Genomic DNA, 23,613 nt, shown 5'->3' with positions numbered 1-23,613 from the left:
GACCTTCCCTTTCTGGTTCAGTTTCAGAAATTGTATTGAAATCTTCACTTTTCTTTGAAATTGCTCTTTGGGATATTTTATCAAAACTGAGAATGATAAAGTTCCCCCCATATTTTTCTGAATGAATTTTGCTATGCAGGCAGTTTGTGGAGAATTGTCCCAGGCAGGTAGTTAATTACATTTTGTCACTAAGAACCAAGCTAAGGCATCAGTCATTCCAGGAGTTGCTCCCTTGTTTCGGAAGTCCCTTTCCACTAACACATATATATATCTTATTTTGCACAACAGGCTGACAGAAGGAGAACTGTTACTTTAAAAAAAAAAAAAGCCAGTGTCTCTACAGCTGTGCTTCAGTTTCAATGTGGACTATAAAACAATCTGTTGTTATCCTGGAAGTTGTTAATGGCTGCCATCAAGTGAGTCTTTGATCCAAAGAAAATCATAGAGCTAATTAAAGCTGATAAGGCAATTGACCACATAGCAAGGCCTGATCAGAAGCTAAATACTGTGGGCTGAGGGGGTTCCCTGATTCCGGATGCAGGACCTTAGGGGATCTTTGGCAAGGTGTGTGTGTAGGAAGCAGAAAGACAGAAGAAAGGCACTTGAAAGCAAGACAAGCAGTTGCAAGCTTGGCTCTGAGAAGGAACAGAGAGACAGAGCTCCTAGGGACTGACTGGAAATTATGAGCAAGGAAACTGCCTGCTGTTGTGTGTTCCTATTGTGTTCAGGGAAATAGAACTTTGTGTACATTCTTTATAAATAAAGAAGACTGCACTAAACCAATACCTGATTTGAATAACCAATTTCTTCTCTGAACAGAAATAAGCCTGCAGGGCGACAAATATTAGCTAGCTGCTCAGGCCGAAAGGGGCAATATTGAGATAGAGTTTCCAGTGAGAGAAATTGTGAGGTATTATTCCTGTTGAAAGAAGATGGAACAAATAATGGAAGAGCTCACAGAACAAAAAGATGGCCAGAAGAAATTAAAACAAGATCTAAAAAAAAGAGCTAGAGACGTCACAAAAAATAATAAAGCAATACCTGGACAAGGACAGAGAGACGACCTCTGTTTAGAGATACAATCTGTGTTGGGGTAGCAGCTATCAAGTATCAAGGCAGATTTGAAAGTCCAAAACAAAAATTTCCAGTCTGGTCTGGCAAGACAGAGAGAGGTGACGAGCAACCTGACTGCAACGGACCAAAATATTTTCCAGATTATAGGGAAGACCAGGAAAACTTTGGCTTACTTGGAACTTGCCAGTACAAGTCCACAAGAGCAAGGATTTAAGGAGCTATCATTTCAGCTCCAGACAGAAGGAATTCAAAGGGTCCTGGATCACAGTGCAAGTCAGCCATCCGAATAAGGAATCAGACCATCCAGGTGATTTGGGCAAGACAGAGACAAGATGAATCAATAAAAGATACTACCACACCCACCTTGTCCCTCTAATATCCTGGGACCAAGACGGCTACAACAACACTGCATACAACAACTGGGGAAGACAGGACATTTCCAAAACTTTTCTAACCTGTTTCTAATCTTCAGGGGGGACAGGTCAGATTGTTCTAGCTCAAGTAACACAAAAGCCCATTATCTTACAGGAATAAAACTCCCTGGGTGGATTATTTGGCTCAGTTTAACATCATAGGCCAAATTAACAGGTATGGAAAAGAACAGAGAAGGAGGTTTCTAGCAGCCAACTTGAATGGCCTGGCTCTGATGGTCCTGCAGAGCTTACTCCAGAAAAAAGAGTCAGTTATCCAGACCTGCTACAAGCTCTTTGCAGGTCAGGGCGCACCTAAGAAATGGTAAGAGAGGAAAAAAGAAATCTCACCTGAACAGGCACAGGACCTTGGGAGATTTGTGTTTCTGGTGAACTCAGATATGAGCAAGGACTTCCAGGATGAATTAGCAATGGACCAATTTATAGATGCTCAACTGGATTTGGGCTTCCAGATCAAGATCAGCGAAAGGAGGCAAAGGACACTACAGGAAGCTCTGAAATTTGCCACAGAACTTAAATCTTTCCTTGAAGTGACCAATCAGAAAAGGAAGCAGCTGCTAGTGATGAAGGTGGAAGCTGATTACCATGAGCCCTGTAATACAGCTCTATGTCTAATATGATCATGAGATGGCTGAATTCAGGATCCTGACAAAAAGAAGAAAGGAGAGCAGCAGAATACAGACACCTGGACTTCAGAAAAGCAGACTTTGACTCCCGCAGGGAACTGATGGGCAGGATCCCCTGGAGGCTAATATGAGGGGGAAAGGAGTCCAGGAGAGCTGGCTGTATTTTAAAGAAGCCTTATTGAGGGTGCAGGAACAAACCATCCTGATATGCAAAAAGAATAGGAGATATGGCAGGCGACCAGGTTGGCTTAACAGAGAAAACTTTGGGGAGCTTAAACACAAAAAGGAAGCTTACAAGAAGTGGAAACTTGGACAGATGACTAGGGAGGAGTATAAAGATATTGCTCAAGCATGCAGGGCTGTAATCAGGAAGGCCAAAGCACAATTGGAGTTGCAGCTAGCAAGGGATGTGAAGGGTAACAAGAAGGATTTCTACAGGTATGTTAGCAACAAGAAGGAGGACAGGAAAAGTGTGGGACCCCTTACTGAATGGGGAAGGCAACCTAGTGACAGATGATGAGGAAAAAGATGAATTTCTCAGTGCTTTTTTTGCCTCAGTCTTCACAAACAAGGTCAGCTCCCAGATTGCCGCACTGGGCAGCACAGTATGGGGAGGAGGTGAGCAGTCCTCAATTGTGAAAGAACAGGTTAAGGACTACTTAGAAAAGCTGGACATGCACAAGTCCATAGGGCTGGATACAATGCATTTGAGGGTGCTGAGGGAGTTGGCTGATGTGATTACAGAGCCATTATATCACAATATGACAATTATTAGGCTACACATACTAACAGTCCTAGAGAATAGGGGATTCTAAACTGAACCATCCAATTGATCTCAAATGGAGACCGTGAATCAGGCAAGGACACCCATCCTAAGATTGAGAACATTGAGTTTGAAAATTGGACTACTGGAATTCAAGAAAGAAGGCTGAATACCCGATATAGTGAATGAGCTAACAATTGGTTTGGATCTCAGTATGGCTGATAACTGTGTAGGAATTTCCACTGACAAAAAGAAAACTGAGGTTGTACAGGACTGGTGAACTCCCCAGATGCTGACAGATGCACAGAGTTTTGTACGGTTCTGCTCTTATTATAGAAGGTTTATTTGTGATATTGCCACTACTGCAGAACCATTGTGTAGGGTGGGTGAAAAAGGGAAACAATGTCAGTGGTCAGCAAAGTGTGATTTAGCATTTTCAGACCTGAAAAGGGTTCTTGTAACTCCTATCTTAGCCTACCTGTGTCTCAAACCCCTTTTCATATTGGACACAAATGCTGGTACTTACAGATCAGGGGCAATATTGACAAAGGACACTGAGGATTTGAGAGGCTGCTGGCTTATTACAGCAAAAATCTAGTTTTGCCAGAGAGAAATTATCGTACTACCCGAAAGGCTCTCCTGGTGATATAATCTATAGAATGTATTAATGACTATATATACAGAAGAATGTAAAAGCTTTCAGTGTCACATTGGGAAAGTTTGGAATTTAAAGATGAAATATTGACTAGAAAATGTGAAAACCAGTAGGTGATGTGCACAGGTGGCAGCTGATTGTGCCAAAAAAATTGAAAAAAGGAGTTCTGTGATTATCATAATTTTAAAACCTCTGGACATTCTGCAAGTTACAAACCCCTTAGCCAAGCTAAGAGAGAATTTCTACTGGGAAAAAGCAGGCAGGATGTAGAAAATAGGTGCAGGAAATGTGATGCTGTGTTGCAAAGAAGAGTCCCCATAAATCAGAGAACCCCAATGCAGCAGTATTTCATGGGGATGCTCAAGGAGCACATTGATGTTGATGACTTTGGGCCTTTGAGACAGAGGTTGGTAATTAATAATTACTGGTAGCTATGGACTACTTTATAAAATGGCCTGAAGTTTACCCCATAAGAAACCAAGAGGTTGTGACAGTGGCAAGAGGTTCTAATGAATGAATTCTTCATCAGATTTGGGGTCCTAGGTGTGATACACACTGATCAAGAAAAGGAGTACTTGTGGCATCTTAGAGACTAACCAATTTATTTAAGCATAAGCTTTTGTGAGCTACAGCAAACTGTAAATCCAAGGTGTTTCAGCAAGTTTATGAGATTCAAGGGTTCCACAAAATTCAGACTATTTCAGTGCACCCACAGTCTGATGGGATGATGGAAAGATTCAGCAGGCTATATTTCTGGAATACCAGTGGGACTGAGAACAGCAAAGCCCATTCTTCTTGATGGCTTATAGAACAGCAATCAATGAGAGTATAATGTGTAACCTAGCACGCCTTTTGTTTGGGCATGAGCAAAGGACCCCAGAAAACCTCTTGTATGGAAAAGGAGGAGGAATAAAGTAATTTGGGCCATATGGACTAAACAGAAACCCTACAATCCAAAACTGAAAAAGTTCAAATTTTTCCTAGTAAAAATATGAGTATAGCCTCATATAAAATTAAAAGACTCTATTATGTAAGGTCATATCAGGAAACTTTGAAAAGAGGGGACCTGGTCTGGTTCCACAATCCTAGGAGAAGGAAAAGTAAGTGATGTGGTGTACAGGCTATAGTTCGGCCCCAGGACTAAACCAAAAGTTATGCATAAGGAACATCTCAGAAAGCATCAATGCTGTCCTCAGAAACTGATAATGTAACAGTGGAAGCTGAGCAGAGGCATCACTTGCTATGAGGCAAAGGGAAATCACACCTCCCACCCCCTCCAAGACATGGTTTGCCCTGAACCAGACTTTTCTGTATGCACCATTACATCTTTCACTCCCTGCTGCCCCTAAGACTTTGCAAGTCATTATATAATTACATATTATGTTCTACATGTTGATACTACTTTGTCCTCCTCCCCCACCACTGAATTTTTCTGAAATGATGCCCCTGAAACTGAAGCTGTAAGAACATAAGAAATGCCATACTGGGACAGACCAATGGTCTATCCAGCCCAGTATCCTGTCTTCTAATAGTGGCCAGGGTCAGCTGATTCAGAGGGAATGAGCAGAACAGGGCAATTATTGAGTGATCCATTCCCTATTGTCCAGTCTCAGCTACTAACAGTTGGACATTTAGGGACACCCAGAGCATGGGGTTGAGTCCCTGACCATCTTGGTTAATAGCCATGGACCTGGCTTCCATAAACTTATCTAATTTTTTGTTGAACCCTGTTATATTTTTGGCATTCACAACATCCCATGACAACTATGCATTGTGTGAAGAAGTATTTCTTTTTGTTAGGTTTAAACCTATCTATTAATTTATTTGGGTGACCCCCTAGTTTTTTTGTTATGTGAAGGGGTCAATAAAACTTCCCTATTCACATTCTCAACACCATTTGTGATTGTGTAGTCCTCTAACATATCCCCCCCCTTAGTCATCTCTTTTCTAAATGGAACAGTCCAACTCTTCTTAATCTCTCTTAATACGGAAGCTGTTCCATGCCCCTAATCATTTTTGTTGCCCTTCTCTGTACCTTTTCCAATCCTAATATATCTTTTTGGAGATGGGGCAACCAGAACTGTACGCAGTATTCAAGGTGTGGGTGTACTATGGATTTATATATTGGCATTACAGTATTTTCTGTTTTATTATATCCCTTTCCTAATGGTTCCTAATATTCTGTTAGCTCTTTTGACTGCTGGTACACGTTATGGGGATGTTTTCTGAGAGGTGTCCATGATGACTCCAAGATGTCGTTCCTGAGTGGTAACAGCTAATTTAGACCTCATCATTTTGTATGTATAGTTAGGATTATGTTTTCCAATGTCCTTACTTTGTATTTACCAATATTGAATTTCATCTGCCATTTTGCTGCCCAGTCACCTAGTTCTGTGAGAGACCTTTGTAACTTCACAGTCAGTTTTGGACTTAACTATGTTGAGTAATTTTGTACCATCTGTAAATTTTGCCTCCTCACTCCCTTTTCCAGATCATTTATGCATATGAACAGATCCCAGTACACATCCTGGCTAGGGAGGATGAGGTGGCCAGTATTTACCTCTCTCCATTGTGAAAACCGACCATTTATTCCTACCCTTTGTTTCCTATCTTTTAATCAATTACTGTTCCATGAGAGGACCTTCCCTCTTATCCCATGACTTCTTGTGAGCTTTTGGTGTGAGACCTTGTCAAAGGCTTTCTGAAAGTCCAAGTACACTACCTCAAGCTGGATCCCCCCATGTCCTCATGCTTGTTGACACACTTAAAGAATTCTAATAGATTGTTGAGGCATGATTTCTCTTTACAAAAGCCTTTACAAAAACTCTTTCCCAACAAATCGTGTTTATTCTTATGTCTGATCATTCTGTTTTTTACTATAATTTCAACCAATTTGCCTGTCACTGACATTAGGCTTACCAACCTGTAACTGCTAGGATCACCTCTGGTGCCTTTTTTTAAAAATCAGTGTTACAGTAGCTACCCTCCCGTCATCTGGTACAGAGACTGATTTGAAAAAATAGGTTACATACCACAGGAAGTACAGCTGCAATTTTATATCTGAGTTCCTTCAGAACTCTTGGGTGAATACTATCCACTCCGAGTGACTTATTACTCTTTAATTCATCAATTTGTCCAAAACCTTCTCTATTGATACCTCAATCTGGGACAGTTCCTCAGATATGTCACTTAAAAGAGTTGAGACAATCATAAATTCCCATTTAGAATTCTGTCTCAGCTAACACCTCCGTAGAAACAACAGACACTCATCAGGAGCCTGTTGTACACGGGTTCTCAAACTGAGGGTCGTGACCCTTCAGAGGGTCGTGAGGTTATTACATGGGGCGTCATGAGCTGTCAGCCTCCATCCCAAACCCTGCTTCATCTCCAGCATTTATAATAGTATTAAATATAAAAAAGTGTTTTTAATTTATAAGAGGCGGTCACACTCAGAGGCTCACTGTGTGCGAAAGGGGTCACCAGTACAAAAGTTTGAGAACCACTGCTGTTGGAGGTAGTCCCTCCTGATTTGGCTGAAAAGAGATAAAGGAGAGAAAGGAAAACTCCAAGGAGGATTAGGTCAGAGCCAAATTGATTTGGGTTGCTGTAAAAATGCCCTCACAGCAAAACACGAAGTAAATACGTAAATTGTTAAGCTTGTATTTTTTAAAAAAGTTAATTTATTTTCTTTCTGTCTGGGATATTTCATTCAAGGTGCCAACATTTTAAACTCCATCAGGATGATGGGCAGATCAGAGCGTGGGGGTGCTGGTCTGCTGGAAAGTGTTAATGGCTGCCATTAAGTCAGCCTTTGATCTACAGATATTGTACAGCTCATTGAAGCTGATAGGCGTGCTAAGCATCTTTCTTTCAGGCTGAATGGAAGTAACAATTAAATGCCCCTTTGTGCAGTAATAGCTGAAACAATAGGAAGCTGCCACCCAAGGCAATTCGCCAGACTGATCAGAAATAAAGTTAAGATTTTGTCACAGGTATTGTTAGTAAAAGTCAGTTTTGGGCAATAAATAAAAATTCCTGGAAGCCTATGACGTGTCCCTGACTTTTAACTTAAAATACCTTCGGGGAGGGAGGCAATATTTAGACTGCTGCTGGGGGCTTGCAGCTGCTCCAACCACACCACTGCTCCTGTGACAGAAGTGGACTGCCACTGCTTCAGCCCCAGGGAGGCTGACCCAATCCCAGCGGCTGCTCCAGCCCCGCCCCAGAAGAAGTCACGGAGGTCCTGGAAAGTCAAGGAAACCCTTGGACTCTATGACAGGATCCGTAATCAGACGGTAAGGTGTGTGGACAGAGGGGTTTCCCTGTGACTAGTTGCAAACACAGGGGCAAGGCGGTTGATTGGCTGCAGCTGTGTGTGCCTGTTTGTTTTGAAGGCTGACCTCTCAGTCCTCATCCTCAAAGGAAGCCTGAACAATACCTTCAAAGACAAGCATGGGAACTTAAATTCATAATTCTGCTAGACACTAAAAACCATGGACTTAAGAGACAGACTGGTTGTATGGGTCATTACAAATTTGTAACACACTCCACTGCCTGATAACCCTTATTTGTCCACTTTATTTTAAGTGGTCTCCTACAGCAAATGTGAACCCTTTATGATTAACAATCTATCCCAACTTGTATTTAGCTTAGACATCCTGGTTACCTTCCCCAGACTTGAAGAAGAGCTCAGTGTAGTTTGAAAGCTAGTCCCTCCCACCAAGAGTAGTTGGCAAAATAAAACATATTACCTCACCTGCCTTGTCTTTCTAGAAATAAAAGTGATCATTATTTGAAAAAAAAATTAAAAAAATTGGAAACTGTTCAAACTACTAAGAACTTGATTTAGTTTAACAACAGTCTTCATTCTACCCTCAGATACATAATACAACTTCTTATTATTGTATTATTATTTATTTATTTGTATTGCAGAAGCACCTAGGAGCCCCAGTCATGGGCCAGGACCCAACAGTATTAGGCTTGGTACAAACACAGAACAAAAAGGCAGTCCCTGCTCCAAAGACCTTTTACAATCTAACACAAGAAACAACAGGTTGAGAGACAGACAGGTCGATGAGGGAGAACAAGAAATAAATGAAACAATATCAGTTTGCATCACCAGCAGTGATCTCAGCACATCAGCAGCCTAACCATTGTGAACTCTTGTAGACATCATGGCAAAGGCAATTTTAAGGAGGGATTCTGAAGCTTGATTTTAAAGTTGCCAAGCAGAAAATAAAAAGTCTTCAAATTTTATTTTGTTTGTTTTTAAACACAAATCTCCGCAGTTTTAAAATAAGATTTTTAAAAATGACCATGCTAAGACTTTTCTCTTGAAAAAACTTTTTTTCATCAGGCTTTTCCTGATTTTGAAAGCTGCCATTAAAACTATTTTACAATCAGTTTGAGCTCCAGGGCCAAATTTTGCCGGAAACAAACCACACACACACCATTCCATTGACACCAATGGAAATTGTTCAGGTATGATGGCAGAATTTGAGCCCTAATGCAGTTCTCAAGCTTCTTTATTTTGTGGACTACTTCTTGAGCTTCCAAAGAAAAATGTGAAGCAGCAACACGCTGCTGGTGTTAGAGGGAACCTAGATATTATGTTGATTGGTGCTTTGTAAATGAAAAAAATAGATATAGTCAAAAATATTTTGTTAAAAGTTAAGTTTAGTTGGTTAAAGTCTTGGGAAACCAAAGAATTCTACTGTGCTACAGCTACTAGGACAAATCAGTGTCTGCGGACCGACAAATGTTTCACCACTACAACAGAAGAAGCTCTACAGAGCATGCAAGAGTACTTCACTATGGACCACAGTTTGAAAACTACTGCCTTAATATATATCCCATTCAAGAAAAAGGCAGCAAGACTGGACCATGAATAGGATCATAGAAGGGGAAAAAAAAGTGCTGTAAAACCATATTTGGAGTTGCTATAAAATGTATCCTGAACTAAACTCTTCCCACATGGGCTTAAAGCAACTTTACCTCTTACTACTGTAGGGTCATGTTCTGTGTTGATCTCTCACTGACATTAATAAGAGTTCTGAGTTTGCAATGACTACAGGACAAGGCTCCTAAAAGTGAGAATACAGAGCAACTTCTTATGCACCCTGAACCAACCTAGCACTTTAAATCTTCTGTCAGTTATAATAGATGAAACTCTAGTTACATCCAGTTCAGTATGTCTTCATGACTTGATGTAAATGGAGTTGCATAGATACAACTGAACGCAGAATTTGGCTCACTAGCACTTAACTTCACACAAGAATAATCAACAAAAGCACATAAATTTCTCACCTTGCTCCAGCAATAAGTTCTTTTTGTCCTGGGTCAAATGTTAATTGTGAGAAGTCCACAGCATTCTCTGCTCTGAACACACATAACCAGGGGACAATTTCTAAAAGAATAAAAAGAGAATATACTTGTTACTGCAAGAAGCATAGTTACACTGTATCAGGTAGCAAATATTACATATCAGAGATACTGTGGGGGCGTGGAGGCTTCCCAGTGTGATCCTTTAAGGGGCCATATGAGATTTTCACCACTGTGTAGATAATCTGCACTATAGACCTATATAACATAGAGGGCAGTCACTAAATAAACAGCTGAATGAGGTATCGATGTTTAGTTCTGATTTACAGGCCAGATGTGCTTTTCTTCCCCAAGCACAGAACAAGGCAGACAACAACACAGTGCAGTTACCATGATTCATTAGAGGATAACCAAATGCGAACAAAATTATTTCCTGTACAAGTAAACCACAAATAGCTGAAGACTTTAAAAACCACAATAAAGTCCTGTTGAGCTAAGCATATTAAGTAAAAAGAACTTTATTTTTTACCGTTTCCACCAAAAAAAAAAAAAAAGGAGGAGGGGAGAGAAACATCCATTCATCTGCTGCATTTTTGTCATTTTTAACATAAACTTTTCTTCGAGAAAAAAATGATGTAGCACTGTGAAATACAGAGGCAGAAGACCAAAGGGCAAACTTCACAATTTGAGAAACATCAACACACCATTCACACTCAAATTACAGGCAGTCCTCGGACTTAGCGACACAAGTGGTTCCTGAAAATTGTGTCGTAAGTCGAAACTTCGTAACTCAGAACCACAATCCACTCCGTTGCGGGACCGAGCATTGTAGAGTCAAAACCAATTGTCGTAAGTCGAACATCATAAAGTCAAGGATTGCCTGTACACATATAGATCCCGATTTTTGAAATGAAGCACAGATAAGCAATTGTGCATGCCTAACTAGTGGTTGATGTACAGGTGCAAATCAACTATTTCTGCACATATATGACTAGTTGGGTGCCACATTAAATATATGCATGTGGACATGGATGATTTGAGCACACAGCATGAGTATTCACATACATTAGGCACACATAATTGTTATTTATAAACATTTAATGTTGTAAAACTGACCCTTTTTTTAAAATAGCAACAGCACAAAATTCCTGATTTCCTCCAATCTAGAGCTCCGTGAAGCATTTAAAAAAAAATACTTTGTATGTAGCCACCAGGCACTGCTAGCTGAATATACATGAAGGACCTTGGTTTGTAGGTTTGCATGGTCTGTGCCGCTGTCTGTTTAAAGGCAGGTGGATCTGGGGTAATCAATCACTGGTGTCAAAGTGGTGCCTCCAGGTGCTGTGAGAATATGTACACAATGGGAACAGTTATAGTGTTGTAGGTTTCAGAGTAACAGCCGTGTTAGTCTGTATTCGCAAAAAGAAAAGGAGTACTTGTGGCACCTTAGAGACTAACCAATTTATTAGAGCATGAGCTTTCGTGAGCTACAGCTCACTTCCTCAGAGGAAGTGAGCTGTAGCTCACGAAAGCTCATGCTCTAATAAATTGGTTAGTCTCTAAGGTGCCACAAGTACTCCTTTTCTTTTTAGTGTTGTAGGTGGAACTGGTAGTTACTATATTATGGCCCAGCCTATTGTTAAAGCTCCCAACACTTCCCATTATAAGCCTCTGTTTTCACTTGCTGATAACATTGTCCAACTTTAACTATTTGGGTTGACATTATCCATGTCGGGTTTCTGCCTCAGGCTGAGTATGTTTTGGAAAATTTCATCAAAAACAGTCCAGCCATTTCTGCAAATGAGATTAGGGAGAAAATGTTGTTAAAGCCATCATACAACCTTTTGTTTGAGAAGTTCTAGCATCCCCATGCTTTGGAGCAACAGCTTGATATTTGGCTAGAAGGGGGGACCCTAGTATCAGGGTGTCCCCATGAAAATCTGGCCATTTATAAGCCTCTGAAAAAAATGACAAGTTGCACATGATCAGCAGAGACTTGTAAGATTTTGGCAGCTAATTTCACCATAAAATCCATCTGAACTGAGCATGCTCCAGCCTAAGGCTCCAGGGGCTGAGCAGGACTTTCCCTCCAATGTTGAAATGGCTGTGTTATTCCTTGACTTTAGCAAAGCTTTTGATACTGTCTCCCACTGTATTCTTGCCAGCAAGTTAAAGAAGTATGGTCTGGATGAATGGACTATAAGGTGGATAGAAAGCTGGCTAGATCGTCGGGCTCCACGGGTAGTGATCAACCCATGTCTAGTTGGCAGCCGGTATCAAGCGGAGTGCCCCAAGGGTTGGTCCTGGGGCTGGTTTTGTTCAATATCTTTATTAATGATCTGGAGGATGATGTGGATTGCACCCTCAGCAAGTTTGCAGATGATACTAAACTGGGAGGAGTGGTAGATACGCTGGAGGGTAGAGATAGGATATGGAGGGACCTAGACAAATTAGAGGATTGGGCTAAAAGAAATCTAATGAGGTTCAACAAGGACAAGTGCAGAGTCCTGCACTTAGGATGGAAGAATCCCATGCACCGCTCCAGACTAGGGACCGAATGGCTTGGCAGCAGTTCTGCAGAAAAGAACCTAGGGATTACTGTGTATGAGAAGCTGGATATGAGTCAACAGTGTGCCCTTGTTGCCAAGAAGGCTAATGGCATTTTGGGCTGTTTAAGTAGGGGCATTGCCAGCAGATTGAAGGGCGTGATCATTCCCCTCTATTCAACATTGGTGAGGCCTCATCTGGAGTACTGTGTCCAGTTTTGGGCCCCACACTACAAGAAGGATGTGGAAAAATTGGAAAACGTCCAGCAGAGGGCAACAAAAATGGTTAGAGTGCTGGAGTTTATGACTTATGAGGAGAGGCTGAGGGAACTGGGATTGTTTAATCTGCAGAAGAGAAGAATGAGGGGGGATTTGATAGCTGCTTTCAACTACCTGAAAGGGGGTTCCAAAGGGGATGGATCTAGACTGTTCTCAGTGGTAGCAGATGACAGAACAAGGAGTAATGGTCTCAAGTTGCGGTGGGGGAGGTTTAGGTTGGATGTTAGGGAAAACTTTTTCACTAGGAGGGTGGTGAAGCACTGGAATGCGTTACCTAGGGAGGTGGTGGAATCTCCTTCCTTAGAGGTTTTCAAGATCAGGCTTGACAAAGTCCTGGCTGGGATGATATAGTTGGAGATTGGTCCTGCTTTGAGCAGGGGCTTGGACTAGATGACCTCCTGAGGTCCCTTCCAACCCTGATATTCTATGATGTTGCTCCTGGTTGTTACGAGTAACTTGGTGCCAGACTCAGTAACTGAGGGCAGGGATATGGTTTCTTCTGTGTTCTCACTTTTCCTGCTGCTGCTGCTGCTGCCCAGGCTGTGTGTAGGAGAAAGCCACCTGACTGCAATGCAGAGGAGATAATAGCTGGACTGGGACAAGGAGCTGCAGCATGGGAAGACTCAGAGTCTGGCAGGAAATACTGGAATTGGCTGGGCAACGAAGGGAAGACTGAGACTCAGATTGGCAGCTCAAAGTGGGAGACTGCACCCGACTGTGAAGGGACACTGGGAGTGGAACAAAGAGCCCTTGGGGATGGAGACTGGGACTGGAATGAGGAGCCAGTAGATGGATGGTCCTGAAGGAATTAATCAGGGTTGTCTAGTGAATGAGCTGTTGTTTGCAGGACCCCATCTCGTATGTTGCAGAAGTTGGAAGCTCTGTAGTGAATAAGACTGGAGATTGCAGGAAAAGAAAGGAGTCTCTGAGGGTCTCATGGTTAAACTAATTGAAAACCATGCAGGTGTACTGGAGTCTATCCTTGCCTCTGCCGTAGAGTTCTTGCATGATGCTAGACAAGTCACTTAAACCAATTTTTTCCACAGGCGGTCATTAAGCGTGTCACTTATTTTCTGGGTACCCAACCTAAGACTTGTTTGCATAATTGCTGAGCTCTCACAGCTGCAACTGAAGTCACTGGGAGCTGTGCTCTGAACATATAAACTGCTATATGATATGAATTGCTCTGAAAAATCAGGTCTTAAGTGTCTCAAATTGGGCACCCAAAGTAAATGGAAACTTTTGACAGTCTCTCTGTGGCTTGCTTATCCATCTGTAAAATGGAAATAATATCACCTCCTCATCTCACAAGGGTGTTCTGAAAATAAAATCATTAATGTTTGTGACTTAATCAAATATGACAGTGATCAGCATCATAGAAAACGTATGGAGAAATGAGTAACTCTGTCTTCAGAGCAAGGTTTGAGTAGTGTACAGTAAATAAGGCCTGGAGCCACACATTTTACAACAAGAATACTTGAAATATTGAGTAGCAGCTCATTCAGTGACCATCATCCTTCCTGTGCACTGAATCAGGCAGGAGTCCTGCAAAAAATAGTATGTGATCATGTAATAGCATGTGATCATGTAAGACTGTGTCATAATACATATGCACAAGGGGACAAATTAAGGTTGTACACACAACCTTAAATCTTTCATTTCCTAACTTTTGAGCGTTTGACTTTGCAATGTTAATAATGTTCTTTTAATGTCATAAAAACAATATAGAATCTCGGTGTTCTAAGAAGTCAAGGAACCAGCCAGAATACAAACGGTGAGAACGTCTGTTGAAAGGCATTAAAAGTGATATATTTTGTGTGGGAAGGGATAACGGAGAGAAAAGGTAAAAAAAAATCAAACAGCAAATACCTCAGTTTACCAATCAACACCTCCAACTCCCCAGCTAGCCAGTCCCTAAGGTCTTGATAGCCTAAGGATATGACCCTAGTGGTCTTAAAGAACATGTAAGCATATCTCACAGTTCTGAGCACTCTCCTTGTCTTTGGGCCCAGTGTCGGCCAATGGTGGTGGCTGGAAGATTCACCAGATGAAATGAAACAATTTTAAACAATCACAGGAATCCAAACAAAATAAAAACACAACAAGCTGAGTAATTATGGTAAACATATAATGTAACACAATGATCCTCTGGTGAAGATCAGGGTCTTTGAGTCCTGAACAAATCTAAGTCCAGCACTCTGACTGTACTTTCCCTGAGGTTTCTCTGAACCTAACTAACCAAATAGATTATGGTTGCAGTGACTTCCCCTGTGGTACTCACAAAAGCATGCATCATACAGAGGCAGTTCAACAGGGCATCTTGGCAACAGAAATACACTGGTCAGATTTCAGACTAGCAGCCATGTTAGTCTGTATCCACAAAAAGAAAAGGAGAACTCGTGGCACCTTGGAGACTAACAAATTTATCTGAGCATACGCTTTCGTGAGCTACATCCGATGAAGTGAGCTGTAGCTCACGAAAGCTTATGCTCAAATAAATTTGATAGTCTCTAAGGTGCCACAAGTACGCCTTTTCTTTTTTCCACTGGGCAGTGAGGAAGGTTAGCCTGATGGTTATGCCACTAGCCTGGGCCTTAGGAGCCCTAAGTTCAGCTCCCTGATCAGCCACAGACTTTCTGCATGAACCTGGGCAAGATTCTAAGGATGTCTTCACTACAAGTGAAGGGGTGATTGCAGCACAGGTAGGTATACAATAGTAGTGTAGATATGGTTCCGCGGGCTTCAGCACAGGCTACCCAACCAAATACAAGCCTCCCAGGGAGCCCTGATATACGCTTGGGTTGCTACCCCATGCCATCACATCTGTACTATTGTTACCCCTGCTAGCTGGATGAGTTCCTATTTGTGCCACAAACTCACCATCACTTGCAGAGTACACATATAATATCTCTGTGCCCTGGTTCCCAGCTGTAAAATTAAGCTAAAAATAAGTACTTTCTTACCTCATACGGGTGTTGTGAAGGTAAATAAATAAGGCACAGCAGGCAATTGGGATCATTCATAGGGTTTGCCTTTTCTTTTTTACCTTAGCAGGGCAGGGAAGAGAAAGCATGGACTGGAAGGTCAAAGCAAGCATGAGAGCTGTTGAGAGCTCCCTTTGAACTTTGCTTTTCTCTGCTCCCCCCAAACAAAAATTATTCTGCTCCTGTATCATTCAACATTACTTCATCTGGGGGAAAAAGGGAAGAGGAACAGGCTGCAACAACAAATGTTTTAACTTCTAGGGAACAATTTCAAACACTGATCACGCAATGTCTCTCACAGGAGTAGTTACAGCCCCATAGGGGCTACTGTTATAACTTTTACAACACTTCTGTAAAGGAGAACTAATATCAGATCATCAAACGAAAGCCCCACTGAAATATGCCAGTAAAAATCTTTAAACTATGGGTGAAATTCTGCTCTTAGTTACACGGTAGAAATCCCAAATAAATTCATCATCTGAGTAACTAAGGGTATGTCTTCACTACCCGCTGAACTGGCGGGCAGCGATCGATCCAGAGGGGATCGATTTATCGCATCTAGTCTAGACGCGATAAGTCGACCCCTGAGCACTCTCCCATCGACTCCTGTACTCCAGCGCCATGAGAGGCGCAGGCAGAGTCGACAGGGGAGCAGCAGCAGTCAACTCACCGCGGTGAAGACACCACGGTAAGTGGATCTAAGTACGTCAACTTAAGCTACGTTATTTGCATAGCTGAAGTTGTGTAATTTAGATTGATCCCCACCCATCCCCCCAGTATAGACTAGGGCTGAGTCAACGGAGTTAGTCCAGAATTGCACCTCATTAGCATCTAAATAGTAAGAATACACAAGGGTTTGGTACTATGCAATGTACATTACTACACATACATGATAACTTTCTTAAAGCGATACAAGATGTTTGAATTCTATGAGGGATAAAAGATTTGAGCATCTAGTTCCTTAGAGTCAGAGGTGCATAAGGTACTGTCAGCGTCTACCAATACATTTATTTCAGATGAGAACCCCATGTAAAACTAATCAATGTAATTAATAATTAACTTCACTTTATTAATGGTCGCCATACCAATGTTACATAACACACTTTACAAAATAATACACTTACAGAATTATATATTGGAATAGTTACATATTTAAATATGTAATTCAATTACATTGTCTACTGCTATGTAACTTAAGTATACTGCCTACTGATCATAGTGAGACAGTTAACAAACTACGACTGTCCCTTCCTTTTCCTACTCACTTACTTTCACTAATTCCTGGATTCCTGCCATTTCTCTCATCCTATCTCTACTCCAACTTAAAGCAATAAAGCAAAACTCAGCAAAACATGTAACAAGCAAAACTGTGCCAGTCATTACCTTGTTCATACCCAAACCCTCATTTTGTTTGTGTTTTAAGGCCCTGATCCTGAAAACATTTATCCACAATTGACTTCAATGGTACTACTTGCATGTTTAAAGTTAAGCATATGGATAAGTGTGTGTAAGATTGGGACCTTATACTGTTAGCTCTCCAGGGCAGGAGCTTTTTGTGTGTTCGGGCAGCATTCAGCAAAATAGGGTCCAATCCCCCTTGGGAAAGACACAGAGCAGACAAGTGCAAGTCAAGTGGCATTAGCAGGGGCCATTTTTTTGGCATGAACTGAGGAGTTCCTGACTTGTGATGTACTTGACTTATATTTCTTTCCTAATACAGAAAAATACAATTTCCTTTTTCACCATATTAATAAATGTACACACTTTAAATGAGGTTCAGGTTTTTAACACAAAAGCTATATAAGTACTGTACTTTCTTGTTTGCAGTGAACCAAAGTGTGATTTTTTTTAAAATTGGAAAACAAGAAGTTTACCAGAGCTAAAAAGCCTGTAGCAAAACAAATATGCTAAAGTCCTCTCTCAATTTTTTCATAAATTTATTAATGTTACTACATACATTTCACCGTGATATTATTGACCAGTGAGTTATTAGTTTTCAAATGATACTGCACAAGGCACATTTTGTACAAAGATCATTATAGGAGTGAGTAGAGTGTGAATACAGGGGTGCATTCAGTCACAGGATGGTAAAATTTTAAAACTATCATGTGTCATCCCATGGCTTCTCTTGTTATGTTGTCCTATCTGTCACTCTATAGGGGTAACTGCAAAGTGACCATATTACTAAAGTTAAATCAAGATACATTTGCAACACAGTTTTCTTCAGCAAACGATGCTTTAGAAAAATAGCAGTTATTTTTCTCAATCACTGTTTAAAACTACTGAATTTGCAATATTAACAGAAATCTCCGGGTGGCACCGGTACAATAGATTCACTAATCTCACCAAATACAATTAAAATGTACTTTAGAATATAAAAGTTATTTTCTAACAACATTAAATTAATTTAGACTAAAACTGGTAAAATACCACCCTCAAAATACTGGATAATGGCCTAAAGATAACTTCTATAGTTAATTCCTGTGACAGTTATGATAAATTAGTATCTTCTTCAAAGGCAACAAGAGAAGGTAGAAATATTGGCTGTGATCTTCCACTTTTCATTCACATATCACCCCTGCTGCCAAGGTGCCAGTCTCATTAGCCCCAAAAGAATATATTAAGAGATATATGTTTGGGGAAATCTTTGCAGCACCTCTTTCTTTATGGTCCTAATTAGGTGTACCTACAGACTCTCTAGTCTGACATTTTAGGATTTCATATTCCTAAACTATGAACCAGAGAGATTAGGTTTCTGAGTGATTTTTCTAAAACTAAGGTATCCATTTCAGTGGGATTTTTTACTTAATTTTAAGCTTCACCTCATTAAACAAACATTTCCATAAATAACAACTATACCAAAAAACAGTTTTATGAACACAAATACTAACCTGTGTGCAAAAGAGATAAGAAGAAAGAAAAATGACATTTGCAAATCTGTTTTATTTTACTTTATTGTCTTTGGATTACTCATTTTTTCTCTTTACATTTGCCTTCCCTCTTCCGCTCCTCCTCCCACCTCCTACTGAGTTCTTTCTTTTCCATTTCTACTCACCAATGAATTAAACACACTCCTATTCATAAGTCACTGATTCTCATTGGGAAAAAAATCACCTTCTCTGGAGTGCAGCCAGGGAATATGAGCATATACTCTTCAATATCTTCCAACAGAGAAAATGATGATGATTGTATCTCAGAACCCTGCTATACTTTATCTGACAACTTAAGCACATTTCTCTTCTATCCATCTCAGTGGGGCTGAGGCAAGGTATGCCAATAGGCATGCCAGCTTTTTTATGCTTTATTTTGGGTAATATGTGCTGTTTGTTGGCAATAGGTATAATTAGCCCATTTATGGTATGATTTTAATCTCTGTGGGGAAAAAATTGAATAACTAGGAAAATTAGATATATCTTTGTGTACCATGTAACGTAAACAACATAACCTACGTATAAGCGGAGGAATGGTCCCGCTATTGCGGGGAACTTTCCTGGCTTATACACTATCCCGGTGAAATGGGCAAACAAAAGGATCTGAGTCCTCGCTTCCTTTACCCAGAGGCCTGCCTGACCTCAAGGGCTCCCCTTCCACTCTCCTGTCTGCCAGAGTCCTCGTAACCCCAACAAGGCTGGGCCCAGGATTCCTTGGGGACTTCACTTGCCGTGGTCACTCTGGGGTGCTCTCTGTGCACTGGAGGCTTCCGTGACCCACTGATCATTACAGACAGTTCAAAGCAAATACAATTGATTAAACAGCAATCAATTTTTAAAAAGAAGGAAAAAATGGGAAAGGTTAAAGGAAAACATGTCACCCCACTCTGTGGCATGGGGACATCACAACCAGCATCTCTGGAATGTAAGGGAAGTTCAGTCTGTTCCTCACAAGTCCCAGGCCCCTTCAAAGGCCCTGGCTGTGCTGCAGGGATGCTACAGGTCGGACACTTGCTCTGGCGGTGGCCACACACCCTCAGGCTCTAGGTAGCAGGACCCTTCTTCCCAGAGTCACCCCCGCCCCATTGGGGTTACGATCCCCATCCAAGTCTGGCCAGTCAGGCGTCTTGGCTGGAGGCGTCTCCCAGTGCTGGGCCCACTGCCCAGGGTCCCCCTCACTCTCCCCATCTGCTCACCACACATGGCACTGGACTGCTCCAGCCCCAGCTGCTCTCTGCCTCAGCACTGCTGCTGCTCTGCCTCCAGCAGCCTGGGCTGCTTCTCTGGCTCAGAGCTCTTACACAAGTTTTAACTTCTTGTTTCCCAGACCTGAAGAAGAGCTCTGTGTAAGCTCTAAAGTTTGTCTCTCTCACCAACCGAAGTTGGTCCAATAAAAGATTTTATCTCACCCACCTAAGATCCTGGGACCAACACAGCTACAACAACACTGCATACAATAATGGAAACTATACAGAGATGTTTGTTTTGGTAGCTCCAGTTTTTAATATCTATTGGTGCACAGAATTTTAGGTCACTGGTTCTGCCACAGTCACTATTTAACTCTATTATAATGGAAGTCCTCTAGCTGTTTGTTTGTTTGTTTTCTACTAGGGGTCAAATTCTTCCCATATTTATACCAACCCAATACCTCTGAAATACATGACGGAATGAGATTTCTTGCTGGGTATTAACTGTTATGAACATAATGACAAACCTCCCATTGCCTTCACTGAAAGTATAATCAGGCAATTTTTTAAAATTAACATTAGAAGGAAAAAAAAACATCCAACATATAAATAAAACATAAGAAATCAAATATAATATATATAGAACATGTCTCATACACTGATGATCATCCCTGCAGTCACAAATAGCTCAGCAAAAATAATGTGCCAACTCTGAATGTTTGAACAGTTGAACATGAACCCCACCTAGACTATTAGCAGTTGAAGGTGCTACCTTATATCATTAGGAAGATAATTACCCTTAGATCCCTAGGGGTCCAAAGATTACGTCTAAGATTTCCAAAGGAGTCCACACCTCCATTCGAATTTTTTTAGGGGTTTGCAAATGAAAAAACGTTGAAAACTACTGCCTTAGATCTATGAACTTCAGTATTAGACTGCAACTTCTAGACTGGCAGTACACAATGTGTAATCTCTGGAATCTAATAAGGCAGACTGAGCCAAATTCCAATTCACTAAACTTTTGATAAGGGATGCAGGACACAGAAACTAATGATTCAAAGAGGGAAGAGCCCAAATGTTCTCACTTCTCTAATGGGTTGGTGAATCGCCTGATGTTTGATTGATTGACTTTTTTTTTTTAATAATAACTTCAGGGCACAATATTTTCCTGTTCTATAAAATATATACATATCTCAGCTTTCCTTATAATTACTCAGGGATAGCAAAATAGATTAACTGCATGTTTTCATATATACTGAAAACAGCCAACAAGAAATTTCTGTTCATCTTTCAAGGAAGACTGACTTTTGATTTTAAAACTTAGGTAAATATATATGCAAATTACATGCAGCCCTTCTGGAAAATTTTAAATGCAGTTCTCGACATAATGCTTAAACATCCTGTCAGACTAACAGAAATTGAAAGTCATGCCATATATCATTGGAAATATAATTTATAGTGGATGAGAAATAAGGATTTTAATTTGACCCACAAAGCTTCAGATTTGACTTTTGACCTCAAACAATCACATTCAACATTTTAGATTCTCAGGAGTTTGAAAGTCATACTGCGCCATGGTAAAGATCATTTTCTCCAAGTCTACTCTGTCTATATTGTCAATGACATGCCCTTCAAAAGCACCTGTTCTATTGATACAGTCCTGGGTTTCACAATCTTATCAGGCAAATTAGTAAACGTTCTGGCTTCCCAATACCACCTATTGACTTTCTATAGCTCCTCTTGAGAGGACTCATGTACTAGAAATGTTAAAGCTTAACTGCTTTAACCGCTTACCGATAAGCTTGATTTTTATCGGTTTCTGTTAACAATTAAACTCCGCCCAGCGTCCCAGCTGCCACCCACAACCAGCATCCCAGTGTGCCCATGGTCCCAGCTGCCACCGTGCGCCCGGGGCTCTAAGTCTGGGAATTGATTTTAGCTATGTCATGTTTTTTCTTTTTCTTTCCCAGGCAATGAGGAGGAGGAACCAACCCCACCCCATTCAGCTTCTTTCCTTTATCTTTAAGCGCTGATGATAATGTACCCAGGGCTGCATGAGAATGAGTCCAAATGAGAGTGATCCAGGGGCTCAACACAATGAACCTGACCAACCATGTCAGGTTAACTGCATTAATAGGAACCAATACTCCAAGGAACCAATGCGGTTAATTAACCATATTAATGGGAACCAATATTCCAAGGAAGCATTAGGTGCCTCATCAGGCTTATTTTGAGCATGGAGCTGATGGTCTTGGAACCGGGGTAGATGTGGATTCATAATATGGCCATGGCCCTCAATACCACCCATTGCTGTGGCTCTGACTTCTGAGCTTGCCATGCTGAGGGAACACTTTTGCCCTTCAGCGTGCAGAGCCAAAAGTATATTCGTGAGGATGGGCTCCTTCAGCAGAGGCCAACACGTGTGAGGTTAAACATTTGTGCTCAGTTGGATCTATAGACTTATAATGATAGGCACCGTAGGTTTGGCTCGAATCAAGAAAGCCAGCACCTGCCAGGCTTTTCAACTCCCTGGGGATTCAGGGTTGAGGGTAGTCTCACAAGCGCTGTTCCCCACATTTCAGAGTCATAAAATTCAGCTGCTAATGTTTCCTACAATAGTATAGCTTGGAGGCAATTCTGACATTCCTTTCCAGCACAGGGCATGATGGTGATGTATATGGAGCAATGAGAAGGAGAATGACCTTCCCCCTAACAGGCCAAACATGCATCTAAACCAGGAAAAATGGCAGAGCAAGAGGCACACCTCTAGAATTCTGGTTTCTTTGTCTTCAGTTCCAGCATATTGGAATGAAGGACAGCAGCTGGGTACGATCCTTAGTCAAAAGAATGAGAAAATTTAAAAAAAAGAAAGAAAGAAAGAAAGAAAAGAAAAACTAACTAACTAAAACCTAATTAAAGTAAGAAGAAGGCAGCACTGGGAATGATCTGTTCTGACAAATCCAGGTCCAGGGACCCAGTCAGATTCTTGATCCATCAGCAATGATGGTTGGAAGGAACGGAGGTGGTCTGAACATTATGCCCCCTTTTTATAGCCTCATCCTCTGGGCCACAAGTGAAGGTGTGGGAGGTGCAAGAGTGCGCCAGTGGGCACTATTACTAAAAGGTTACACTTGTCCAATTTGCACTGTCAGCACATCCCAGGACTGGAATGTGTTGATGCCACTTGAAGAAGAACACAATTTTTTGCTGTTAATATTACAGCAAGTTATGATGTGGCATTCTTCTTAGTAAAGTGACAGGAGCACCATACACTGGATTTTTGCTTTGGGTATGCCACACACTACGTAGAATTTCTCATTGGAAAAAAAAATAAAAGCATATATCTGTCACTAGATTGACAGGTATGCCGAATACAAAATACTGTAGTCCTCTCATTTTTTGTTTTAACAATTTCATTCAGCTCACACACGATACTCTAAAACAGTTAAATAAAACGAAGAGTTTTAAATGTATTCTCTACTGCTTTATACTTGGATTATCCATTAAAGAAAAAATATGTTGCAAAATGTATTGATTACAGATGAAAAAAATCTATATGCACTATCTATAGAGAGAACTGTAATCCACTGGATTATGGAGCCAAAATCCCACAGAGAGGGTCATAGAGATACGCTGTCTTCACCCTAAACACACACAAAGTTCTATACTCTCACAACAGTTTCCAGAAGCTCAGTAGTGCCTTGATTCTTCTCACACTGAACCTGATTGCAAAACTCCCACTGACTTCACTAGTGCAAGATCAGCCCACAGTGCTCAGTACTTCTCTGGATTAAATTTGTCAATTGTCTCTCTTCCT

The 23,613-nt window shown here is 41.1% G+C and overlaps 1 protein-coding gene across 5 annotated transcripts in view; it reads right to left on the bottom strand.

Annotated features, from left to right (window-relative positions):
* The window catches only part of SEMA5A (semaphorin 5A), a 659,545-nt gene that overhangs the window by 422,700 nt on the left and 213,232 nt on the right, over positions 1–23,613 (bottom strand). For all 5 annotated transcript variants that reach the window (XM_084619687.1, XM_084619686.1, XM_084619685.1 and 2 more), the window contains one exon: positions 9,856–9,955. In XM_084619687.1, coding sequence (XP_084475813.1) covers positions 9,856–9,955 — 100 coding nt within the window. The remainder of the gene's footprint in view (positions 1–9,855; positions 9,956–23,613) is intronic.

This window comes from Lepidochelys olivacea (genome assembly GCF_965140295.1).
Source record: "Lepidochelys olivacea isolate rLepOli2 genome assembly, chromosome: 2".
NCBI lineage: Eukaryota > Metazoa > Chordata > Testudines > Cheloniidae > Lepidochelys > Lepidochelys olivacea.
The sequence above is the reverse complement of the archived record's forward strand: the minus strand, read 5'-3'. Positions and strand labels throughout refer to the sequence as shown.